Source organism: Mesoplodon bidens (genome assembly GCF_964165515.1).
Source record: "Mesoplodon bidens genome assembly, contig: HAP1_SCAFFOLD_386, whole genome shotgun sequence".
Taxonomy (NCBI): Eukaryota; Metazoa; Chordata; class Mammalia; order Artiodactyla; family Ziphiidae; genus Mesoplodon; species Mesoplodon bidens.
Genome location: NW_027671521.1, coordinates 261,487 through 274,011, shown reverse-complemented (window position 1 = coordinate 274,011; position 12,525 = coordinate 261,487). Strand labels below are relative to the sequence as shown.

At 43.5% G+C, this 12,525-nt stretch overlaps 1 protein-coding gene across 1 annotated transcript; it reads right to left on the bottom strand.

Moving 5' to 3' along the window:
* Nucleotides 1-8,279: 8,279 nt before the first annotated feature.
* Nucleotides 8,280-10,759, bottom strand: LOC308611272 (putative spermatogenesis-associated protein 31C2; the record flags this gene model as incomplete). Its single annotated transcript, XM_081260118.1, has 4 exons — nucleotides 10,669-10,759; nucleotides 10,253-10,313; nucleotides 9,336-10,024; nucleotides 8,280-8,311 (listed from the first exon to the last, which is right to left on the bottom strand). The coding sequence occupies exons 3-4, from the start codon at nucleotides 9,892-9,894 to the stop codon at nucleotides 8,280-8,282; spliced, it is 591 nt and encodes a 196-aa protein (XP_081116244.1). The 5' UTR covers nucleotides 9,895-10,024; nucleotides 10,253-10,313; nucleotides 10,669-10,759.
* Between the last annotated feature and the right edge of the window lie 1,766 nt (nucleotides 10,760-12,525).

Here is a 12,525-nt window from a genome sequence, read left to right as displayed (position 1 = left end):
TCCTGTTGCTATATGGACCACTCAGAAAGTTTACCTGAACATCTGATGGACATTCAAACTACAAAAGATGCTTTAACCCCGACATTTAGAGATCTTCTCAACTGTCTACCCTCAGAACTCAAAAACTGGTATGAAATTTGCCTCCATTAGTAACCATTGTTTTTTTGTCTCCATAGCAATGCCTCTTATTCAATACCTGATTGCTTGTACGGTAAGCTTAACTTCTACTTAGAAATACTGCTTTGGAAGAGAAAATTAAGGTAAAATGATCATATGGATGGACTCTAATCCAATATGACTTGTATCTTTATAATGGGGGAATACTAGAACACAGACATGCACAGACTGAGGGGCAACCATGTGAGGACACAGCGAGAAGGTAGCCATCAAAGGAGAGAGACCTCAAAGAAACTAAACTTGATACTTTGATCTTGGACTTCTAGCCTCTAGAGCTATGAGAAAATATATTTTTGTTGTTTAAGCCACCTAATATCCAGTGTGGTATTTTGTTATGGCAGCCCTAGCAAACAAATACAATCACTATTAGGGAAAAAAAAATCATGTGCTTTGTTATTCCAGTAGAATGATTTTAACACTGATTACTTCTTACCTTGAGATTATAAAAGACAGTGATAAACATTACTGTAGAGTATATATAAGTTGTGTCCTATGAAACAAAGGTAGTTAACAAACACCTCTCAGCTGTAGATGATGCCATGTGTTCATCTGATCAGCAAGAGGACGAGTGGAAGGGAGAACCTTTTCTGCTTCAGACAAGCAACTTCCTGGGTTACCCTGAGTATGACAAAGAGGGCCATTGCTTGGGGACCAGGTCTCCAAGCAGTCACAACAGGCCTCAGGAACCCACAAGAAAATTGTGAAGGAAGAATATTACTAGCCAGGCCCATATGAATCTTTTCCTCCGATCACTTCTCTTTTGTGAAAAGTTCTTCCAAATACACATTTTTGTCCCAAAATATCATGTTGGATGCTCGCTACTAGGAGCAAAGTTTTCTAGCATCTCTGTTGGATGAATTTTCACACTTGCAAAATCACTCAGAAAAGAGTTCATCCTCCCAACACCTCCCCTGCACCAGTGTCCCCCTAAACAGCATCTGACCACAATATGAAGGAACTTACCTCCCAGGTAAACAGGTGCTTGAATGTGATTTAATTATCTCTGCATCCTCTCCCTGGTCTCCCTGTGAAATCTAGTCACCTCTTTGCATTAAAGCATTTCTGTGGGAAGCCCTGTAAGGTGCTGGCTATTCTCAATTCTGTCCTGCTGGTTTCTCTGAAGTGCCTAGAAGCTGTCCTCTCCACACACAAACTGTTCTGACAAACTTCATTTGAATGATTTGGATTTTAATTCTCAATTTGCTTCTGTTCCTAAGCCTTAAGGCTTTTTTTTTTTTTTTTACCAATTCAGAAAAAAGCATCATTAAAAAAAAAGACAAGGTTGGGCTTCCCTGCTGGCGCAGTGGTTGAGAGTTCACCTGCCGATGCAGGGGACACGGGTTCGTGCCCCGGTCCGGGAAGATCCCACATGCCGCGGAGCGGCTGGACCCGTGAGCCATGACCGCTGAGCCGGCGTGTCCGGAGCCTGTGCTCTGCAACGGGAGAGGCCACAACAGTGAGGGGCCTGCGTACCAAAAAAAAAAAAAAAAAAAAAAAAAGACAAGGCTACTCGCAGATCTAACATGCTAAGCTTTAACTTAGTACGTTCTTAGGACTCATGTTTTCCAAGGAACAAACTTTCTTGTTTCCTGTGCAATAATAAAGGTTTGTTATAAAAGTTAAGTACAAAAAGTGAGAAAAAATAAAAATAGTGGTATCTTCACAGTTGAGTTCTTAACATATTTTCTGATATATGTAAAAAGAGAAAAATTGGCAAAATGAGTACCAACATTTTAAAAAATAATAATTAAGCCTAAATCCCTGGATTTACCAATTTTATAAAATAAGAAAGTAACATTTTATAAAATACAATTTTATGAAATATGATTTTATAAAATTTGTTTAGCTAAGTAACAAATGATTTGCCCACAAAACAGATTTAGCAGGTGGAGTCCAGGGGGCACATTCTACAAAATAAATTTATTGACACTGTAAAGGGTTACTAGCATAAAATTGTGGTGGGAATAGAAAGGGCAGTGACCTTCGTCCTGAAGTTTAGGAGTGATCCCTGAATTGAGAGATATCTGAGTTGAAGTGGTCACTGGAAACAAATGGTAGAGACAAATCACAGAGAGCAGACTGTATCAATTCCAGCTTCTGGACTCAGAGAAGGAAGGAAGAGCTTCAGATTTCATTGCAGAGAACGAGGCTGAGAAACTTTAAAATCAGATGCTTTTTCCCAGATCCAGGGCGCCAGCTAATGCACAAAAATGCTTAAAGCCACATAGGTATGTCACCTTTATTTCCTAGAGAAGATGTTAGCATTTTGTAAATCCTCATCTACCGTGCCTGGCATGCATTATTTTATAGCTTTCTGGAAGTTTCATCAGCACCACTGGTATATTTGTAGTACGATGTGTCTGTGGAGAGTAGAGAATGCACGTCCGGGCTGGGGGCAACGGACTCTTCTAGCTACCACAGTGAGTGGTGCCCCTGCAAACCTGAGTAAGGAAGACAACTTGCCTTTGGGTGGGTAGTGTTACAATCTGCATGTCTAGGGGCACAAATGTAAAGACCGACCCTGTTCTGGGAATGATTATGATTCTGACTGACCTCAAAGGGGTAATTATGAAACCCCTGGATCATCAGGATCTGGATGTTCCCTACTTTTTCCATGGTGTGATCATGACAGAAAGTGTGGCTGTAGATATCTGGGAACATTTCCAGGAATGTCCTCCTGTAGGAGTTAATTATAAAGTAAATGTGTATAAAAGAGAAAATAATATTGAAACCTATCAAGGGGAGGAGATCTTAAGGGTTAATATTGTAGATGGACTACTTTGGAAACAATCATTTTCCCTTGGAGTATTAAGAAGTCATCGCATAATTGCCATCTCTCCACATTTTGTTCTAGAGTGTCTGGTTTCTTGATATCAGTGTGAGACCTGTTTTAAATAAAAATCTATTTGTAAAAATCCAGATCTGTAATATGTTCTAAATATCATTATAGTGTCTTTTAACTATAGATTAAAAATCACTTCATTTTCAACAAAATATTTTGATGTAAACATCAAATGTTTTGAAAACAAAGGGGATCTGTTTTTGTTGTTTTCTCTTTTATCTAATTTTTGTATCCATTTTGTCTGGGCATATTAAATGGTAAAAATATTTATAAGATTTGCACTAGGTGAATCTTCTTCAAAAGAAAATACGAAAGGCCACAGAGTCTGGGAATATTAATATCTTTTTAATAGATTGATCCCCCTTGATTTCTTATTCTGGAGTAAAGGTACAAGTTTTTCCATGAAAATTAGACCCACAAATCATCTGACACAATGTATGACAGATGGAAAATGGTTGATGGGAATTTTACTTTAATGCACATTGTTCATTGTAATTTTGCCCAGCTTAATGAACTGTGAATTAATAATGAGGAGCAACACATTCAACGTATTATAGTAATACAGTGCTTTTATGGACATTTTTCATGTTTCCAGACTTTCTTGGCCACCCTGAACAATTTTAACTCAAAGGATTAAAAAATAATCGCTTATTTAACTGTGTTAAAATAGTCAACTTTGAAAAGGATATTTTCCTGTATGAACTTTTTCCTAATTGATCCCATTTGGTTCTGATCAGTAAACTTACCTGAGTAAGCTGCATATTTAAAACAAAGTGATCTGATAGAGTCTTAGATGACATACGGGACCAGAGTCCATTGCTTTCTGATTCAACGACATAAAGGAGTAAAGGGAAAAATTAATAATTATACATTGCTTAATTAGGAGAATAGAAAAACTAAATTTCTTGTAGAAATAAGCCCAAAGAATCCTCGTGTCAGCCCTGCTCCTCTTAAAAGACCGTGACGCTGTAATACCAATGGATAATCTGGGAGACAACCAGCTGTCATTAAGATAGATTTTACCAAGGCAAGGGCAATAGGTTGCCTATTAGCAGTGAGAAATCAGTAGTGTTTTAGAAGTGTACCCTTTGGAAAGTGTGAGCTATATAATAAATGAAAGCCTTTCATTATTCATTGTTATAAGCCAGATGTAGATTAAATGTACACTACCTTCAATTCAGATATTAAGATATCCTTCCCTCAGTAATTTTATGAGGTAACATGTAGAATGTCAAGCATAGGCTAAGTCATATATTTTATAATCTTTCAAAAATTTTTTAAGCAATGTGTTAACCCTATAATGAATATAAAGTGGATCCTAACTGCATGTCTTAGAAAATGTGCATTTCATAGAATTATTTAAGAATGAATCCTTAATAGCCCATCTTTTTAAGTATGTTAGCTGAACGTTATGATTGTGTAATATCATTTTAGGGCATTACCACATTTTAAGAAATAAAATAATATTCAGAAGCATAATTTTGCCAGAATGTAAAATTTAAAAGCAGAAATTTGACTTGTGAAAAATCCTCACATGATTATTGGCCTGTTAAAAAATAAAGCAAAGCCCACAAACCTGATGCAAGCTATTATGTGCAAAATAATGTGCTAGTTACACAGCCCTCTGGGAAGTGAATGTGAGTCCGGATGCTTCTTTCTTGGTTTATTTCATTCCTAGAGTACCTTTGTTGCAGGTTTTTCTTATGTTCCCAAAGGAAACAAGTAAGCCATCTCAAGTTTAAGTTCTGTCCTCAATAAAGTAAAAAATGTGCCAGATACCATTTGACTGGATGATAACTAAAACTGGACAAATATTTTCTCTCACTGGAGACTGACAGTGTTTTAGTTGTGATTAAAATTTGTGATTCTCGTAAAAAAAGGGTACAAATGAAAACTTATGGTTACCAGGAGATAAGGGGGGAAGGATAAATTGGGAGATTGGGATTGACATATACACACGACTATATACAAAATAGATAATAATAACCTACTGTATAGCACGGGGAGCTCTACTCAATACTCTGTAATGGCCTCTATGGGAAAAGAATCTTTTGAAAAAGTGGACATATGTATATGTATAACTGGCTCCCTTTGCTGTACACCTGAAACTAACACAAATTTGTAACTCAACTATACTCCACTAAAAATCTTTTAAAATAAAAAAATAGAGTACTACATGCATTTCTAAGAAATAAACATTATTTTCTTCATTCTTCTAAAATAAATAAAAATAAAATAATGTAATATGTGATTTTCAAGCTAATGAACACCTAAGAAAGAAATTTGAAAATCTACATTTGGAATGTATAATTCTTTTGTTCAGAGGCAGTGACATTCCAAAAGAACAAAACTTCTCAAACATGTCCCCATTTAGAGTAATGCTGACAGTGAGTGTCTGGTGGATCTCAGAGGGGCACAACTGATAATATATTTATCATGCTGCCAGTTTGCTAAGTGGTTTCATATTCACTAAGAAAGGCTTGTCAATGGATACTGAAGAATAGATGTGAGGTCTCTGTGAGGTCTTTGTGCCAAGTCTCTGTGTGTTGTCTCTGGGTGAGATCTCTGTGTGAAGTCTCTGTATGAGGTCCCTTTGGAAGGTATCTCTGGGAAATCTGTTAAATCTGTGCTAGGTTTCTGTCTGAGGGTCTGTGAAGCAACATGAGGTCCCTGTGTGAGGTCTCAGTATGTGATCTCTGAGAAAGGTGTTTGTGTGAGAAGTCTCTCTTGAGAGGTGTGTCGGTGAAGTCTTTGTGTATTGTCTCTGGGTCTCTCCATTTCTTTTTTTCTTTTGGTCTCTCCATTTCTTGTCTTACTGTACCTTATGGAAGACGGAGCAGCAAGAGAAAGGCAAAGGGACTTGATTCTTTCTGTTTTCTTGCTGTTCCATCAGCATCACCTGTCTGTGGCACTCTCCCAGCAGGAGCCAGGGGGGTCCAAGTCCAGCTTCCCCATATTCCCAGAACTCACTTCTGGGTGCCCCTGAGAGCACCCAGCAGCAGCCAGGCTCAGGTCCCAGCCCTGTCAACTCTTTCCTCTGGGTACCGACCCCTCCCACAAGTCCTGGCTCCACTCTCACTGCTCTGCCCATTCTGGAGGCTGCCTTGGGAATTGGGGCCCAGAGGTAGGGCCTGGCTCCAGGGAGAAACCAGGGGTGTGAGCAGTCCTGTGCTCACTCTGCCCCCTCCACCCCAGGTCACAGCATTTCCACGTGTTGAGGGGCCTGACAGGGATGGGGGATGGGGTCCATTTCTGTTGTCATCTGGATCAGGGGCATCAGCTGGAACAGAAATCTCCACAATGAGAAACACACCACCTGGAGCTGTGTCCACCACGCGCCCTGCACATGGCAGAAAGCACCAAATCACTCTAGAGAAATTCTTCCTCGTCTCCCTGCTTTTCCATATGGATGGTGGTCAGGAGACAAGAAAAGCTGTGCCAGAAGCAGATCAGTGGAACACCCCTGGATTGCACCCTGCCCCATCCACTTTGCCAGGTCACCTCCACACCACCACAAATCCTGTCTGATTGCTTCTTCACCTGCCAGGCTCTGGGGTGATCAAGGACTGGGAGACAGGCAAGGCTTACTACACAATCACAGGCCAGTCCCCACCTCTCCCCTGGAGCAGTCCTTGGGCCATGTGTTTATGTGAAGGTCACCAGACTAGGAGTCACATCCCAAGTTCCCTAGTCCTGGCTTTTACACCTATTGTTAAGTTATCCTTCCTAAAAGTCAAGAGGTGAGGATGTGTAAGCTTATTAAATATAGTATTAAGAGATTAACCTTCCCTGATTTGCTTTACTTCTATAAGTTTGACCTTCTGTTTTGACCTAAAGGTGGTTTCTCTAGGTCTGTGATCTTAGAGTTGGAATAGGGTAGAGACCCTGGGGTGGGGTCATGATGAGCTACTGGACCCTTAACTTTTCCTCCCCTTTAGGCCTTTAGATGGTGGTTGTATGTCAGGGGGCTGCTCTTTCACAACTGCACATTTATGGGAATCTGGTACCACTTTGCCTCCTTCCTTCGATCCAGGGATTTTTCTACACCTACGTCCCACCCTAAGTTCACAGTGTTTGACCATCAGATAGTTACTACCCACAGTCACACCCCTATTCCATTCATCCAAAACTCCTTCTCTGGGGTTAACATAGAGTGGAAGGTAGGTGACCCATGAACATAGCCATTCATTTATATGGGACTGCACTCAACACAGCCCTCAGCAGCCTCCTTGATACTACCCCCACCTACACACACAGAGCTGGAAATGCCATCCTTGCTGCTGCTCTAACGTGTAGGAAAAAGAGAGGTAGGGGAGGGTGATGCTGTACATTTTATTATGCCTAAGCTAAAAGGGGTTCATAGGGCATATCTCAATCCCAGCCTTCAGCAGAGAGAGAAGGAACTCTTAAGAGCAGATGTTGGATATTCCCTACCAAGAGATCCAGGGGCAAGATTTCTCCCGTTTCTGAACTCAGAGCCCATACTCTATTCCCCCCAAACTTCCATCCACTTGGCTCTGACACTTCCTGGAGCCTGAATTGCAATGTCCGGCCCTATCGTGTAAACCTATTCACTACAGTTGCATAAAGTTCAAAGTAGCATAGAAGAAGGAGAAAGACTGGTTGAACCAGATCCTTGGGTGTGGGCTTCATAGGTTTTTCCCATCTCATTGTTAGAGTAATTTTGGTTTGTGTAATGACAGTATCATAAGGTGCAATGAAGGGACACGAGACAAGGAGCAAGCTTGTGATGCTACTGTCCACCTCCCTCCATGCCCCTCCCTTCTAGAAAACAAAGTGCACAGCACAGACAGCAGCCATTACACTATGCTTTTATTAGAAAAAATATATGTATATATATATATGTATTGGGGAACATTAAATATCTTGGATGTGCTAATGAGAAAATCATTTTCTCTACATGGACTGAATTTTTACTTGGAGACATGTTTTCCTACTAAAGGGAAGACTAAAGAAGGATTTTACTGTCGACCAGGCAAGACACCTCCCCAAAGATGACAATGCCTTGGACAGTAGTGTTGATGGCGGGCTGGGGCACCTGGAATCCTTGGCCCATACTGGCAGGTACTAACTGGAAACAAACTCTTCTTGGGGGGCAAGGATGGGAGGCACCTTAGGCCCAGCTGCTCATCGTCGAACCTTACACTTTTCAAACTATGTTGGTGTCTGACTTCCCTTTCCCTGATAGAACAACTCTGGCCCTTGGAGGCGGCTTTATGACTGCAGGCTGTATAACCCATCATTCTCCCTTGCTCTGGGTAGGAGGTAAGCCTGTGGTAGAAGAAACACCCACATACTGGGACTTGGAATTCCAGTTTGTGTTCATTTAACTTTGTGGCATGAAGTCCATGGTGAATTGCTCTTTTTTCTTCTGGGATCTGTCCAACAGCTCTCATGCATGCCCGACCCTCGGCAGTCTCACTCTTCAAGGTTGATCTGCTTTTGACTGATCCGTGACTCTGGGCAGTGGCTGATATGGGCTTTTTTTTTTGCAGAGCATCTCGACCATTGACTTTTTTCTTGGGGAAAATCCACTTTAAAAATAGCCTCATCCTTTTTCTGAAGAGGCTTTCTGGAGGGCTATGTTTCTTCTCTGGCATGAGCTGGAGACATCTGCTCCCAATAGAGTCTGTTATTCCCCTGACCTGGGCAGGGCGGCTCATACTTCCAGCTTGAGAGGTCCCTAATTCTTTAAACCTTTCTTCATGCTCTCCTGGTTTATGCCTCCTACAGTCCTCTCTTTTGTAAGTAGGGGCAATCATCTTGCTCTGGCTCTTCCATGAGTCTTGGAGTTTTGAAGTTTTGGGCTCCTGCTGCCCTAGGTGGCTCCTTTGGGCTTCCATAAGGCCACTTGGCTCCTGGGAAGCTAACCTGTCTCTGGTGGGGACTCTCTGGGGATGGCACTGAGGCACCTGAGAAGCCAAGTTGTCTGCAGCAAGGAACCTGTGTTTGGGAAAGTCCTGAAGCTGGTTGTCTGACTGTACCTTTACTTTGGAGTTAAACTCACTGGCAACCTCCATGTTAAGGCATGGCTCACCTGGATGTTGGAAAACAGACAGTCTAGGTAGTAGAAAACTTCTACTGGCCCCTGGCACCTCTAAACTCCTCATATGTACATTTGTGGTTTGGGATTTTGTCAACACTTTGGTTTCCAAGATAACACTAGACTGTGGTTGAAGAGCAGGAGACTCCTTGGCCTCCACAGCCTCCCTGGCCTCTTCACCTCTCAAAGATGGGGATCCTAAGTTCACCTCCATCACTGTTACCCTATGGCAGGGGTCTCGTGAGGCCTGACCACCACTCTCCTCTCTTGGCTCATTCCTGACCATTTCTGAACTTGGACCTGGCTCTAGGCTGTCCCTCTTGACCCCTTCCACACTCTCACTCTTCCAGGTTCTGCCCACAAGGCTGAGTGTGAGGGACTGAGAAGGTGGCCTGCCCTCCTGTCCAGTCAGAGAAGCCTTTGAGGGCCCATGGTAGTCAATAGATGGAACCGCTCCCAGGGTACTCTGGATTTCCTTACACACAGTTGAGGGGACAAGGAGAGGCCTCTTCAGGGTAGGAACTGACTCTTCTGTTATCACCTTCTCTCCTGAATGAGCCCGAGGAGGTTTCTCCAGGAACTCAGCAAACTTGACTGTTGAGTGGGACCCAGACACACAGGTGGCTGAAGGGGAAGTGGCAAACTGCAGAACGGTGGAGGGTTGGAACTTTTTCGACTTAAAGAGATTTATGGGCTTGAGGACCTTGAGGGGTAGGGTCCACCTGTGCTTTACCCAAAACCTTTTAATATGTGCTTCCAGCACCTCTCGAGTGTCTGGATCAGGGAAGGAAACCCTACAGGAGGTGTTCATGCAGGGTTCCCAACCCTTCAAGCAGTATCTTCCACAGGCTCCAGCAGGCACGGCTTTGCACGTCTCACCAGGAGGGTCTTGACATGAGAGCTGATGAAAGTTGCCCTTGCCAGGAAGCCTCCCCAGGCAGCTGTAGGAGAGCAGATGGGGCCAGGATGGCCGGACAGGACAGGCAGGGGTGGGCACCTGCAGCCCAAGAACCTTCCTCTGCCCCCACACTGACTTCTTAATGCTCCTGCTCTCCCTCACCCTAGGGCCTTAGCCACACCCTCCCATGGCTCCCCCTCCCAGGGCTGGGGTCACATTAGAGGCTCTGGGAGGAAGGACGACCCAGGAGAGAAGGGGAAAGGTTCTTTACCTTTGCAGAAGTGAAACCAGGTCGTGAGTCCCCTCCAGTTCTTCCAGGCAATCTCTGCAAGCTGGAAATCAGGACACTGGGTCATGGTGGTGAAGGCAGAGGCCTAAGAGTCTTTCAGGAGGCTGAGTGCAATGACCCTTTAAGGGAAATCTTTGGAGGATTAGACTCTGGAGCCCAAGTATCAGTGTCCAAGGCCACATGTCCCTGACAGTGATGGTAAGTCTCACTTGAAAAGGGTTTGTCCTTTGCAAAGTGCTTCCACGTTCATTAGGCTCTGTTTATTAGGCTCAGGCTCTGTTTCCTGAGGAATAAGCTCTGCCCCTGGCATCCTCAGAGACCGTGAAGCTGGGCCCTCAGGATTAGGAGAGATGGAAGCTAACTCTCGGGTCGCGCAGGGCTGAATGGCAAAGGCTTACCTTTCAAAGATCCACTTTTCTTCCTACTCCTGCTCCTCCCCTTCAGCTTTACTTGATGCTGAGAGATAAGAAAAAGTGAGGGGCTAACACCCAACTCTCACTGTCCTCTATCTAGGCAAGCTGTGTTCATGAACAACATGACTTTCTACATTTCACTAAAACTCTGTGGGGTTTTTTCCCCTTTTACTTATTTTTAAAGTAGATAACAATATTTTCAGTTTTTCTTCTTTGAAGAGTGCAAATAATTTTTTTTTTGGGGGGGTATGTGGGCCTCTCACTGTTGTGGCCTCTCCCGTTGCGGAGCACAGGCTCCGGACACACAGGCCCAGCGGCCATGGCTCACAGGCCCTGCCACTCCATGGCACGTGGGATCATCCCGGAACGGGGCACAAACCTGCGTCCCCTGCATTGGCAGGGGGACTCTCAACCACTGCACCACCAGGGAAGCCCAAGAAGGATTTTTTAAGTTTTAATCACCATAGATTTCTTCTGTCACTGTTCCTCTGATCAAGAAACACACATATCCTCAGACCTAAATGCCCACGTGAGCTTTGTCAGATAGGATTCTGCTTCCCAAGGCCAGACCTCCACTCCAGCCTCTTCTCTCAGGCTCTCAGGGGCTCAGCCCCAACACAGAGGAAGGTCTCACTTGAGACACCCGCTGTGGGAAGGTGGCTGGTGAACCAGGGCTCAGGGGTCAGCCTTCCTGCAGAGATTGAACTCTTCGTAATCCAGTCCTTAACCATTAGTCACTGCATTTGGGACTTGCCCTGGAGCCCTCTACCATACCTGAACTCCTGGTCTAAGATCTTAGGCTAGAAATCCTCATGCCCACTCTAACCCCTCTCTGGCCTGGCTTTTCCCTAGAAGGATGATGTTCTATACTTTTCTGAGAGTTCCCATCACAGGAGTCTCTCTACGTGGTTTAGAAAAGTGGAAATAAGAATAAGAAAAAAAGAGAGAATCTCTGCTGGGATTAAGCCAAAGGTTTCTTACCTTCCTGATGTTTCTATGTTTCCTAGGTGGTGCTAAGAATAGATTACTCCGGAAGCAGTGGAGTAACATTAGGAAGAGCCCCAGTCCACACAGGAACCCAAGGATGATATCAATCACCCAGGAAGTTGGGCTGGATCTCAGCCAGATAGCAACAATGTCTTTCAAAGAAAAGAGATTCTCCATCTTCTGAACTGCATTGCTGCCCTCAGGCAACAGAGCACTGGGAGTTCACTTGATGGCAGAACCCCAGGCCTGCGTCACAGAGCTGTGGCCTTGTCACAAAGGGCTCCTGAGTGTGGGGGAGGGGCAATACGAGAAATAGGCTGAATCACTGCCCCTCCTTCCCATCCACACCCACAGACACCTGCACCCTCCTGGGGCTTCCAGATCCCTCCTTCCAACTACTCTCATCCTGTCAGAGAGACCTTAGCCAATTTTCTCTTCATTCCATCTGGAACCTGGTTCCTTCATCCATTAGAGACCTTTACTTGAGGCCCACCAACTTGATAACTCTTGAACATCTTAAGCTGACCCTGGAAGACTGGCTGTTTCACAGACATTTTTACTCAGGATTTCCTTTGTCCTCAGCTCCAACTTTCCCACATCATGTATGTGTCTTGTGTAAACCCAGGGATAGAACTTGAATTTCTTTTACACTTATTTAGTTTTGTGAATTTTGAATAGTGTATGTTTTGCCTCATTTTCTATCAGAGGGAACTACACACAAAAATTAAAATAATTTATTTTTCAAAATTCGTAAGTATGAAAGAATTATAAATAGTTATGTAATAGGGAAGAACAAATCTGCCTCCACATGAGATCTTTTTTACTTTAATCTTTATGCTTTGTTGCCTGAGCTAA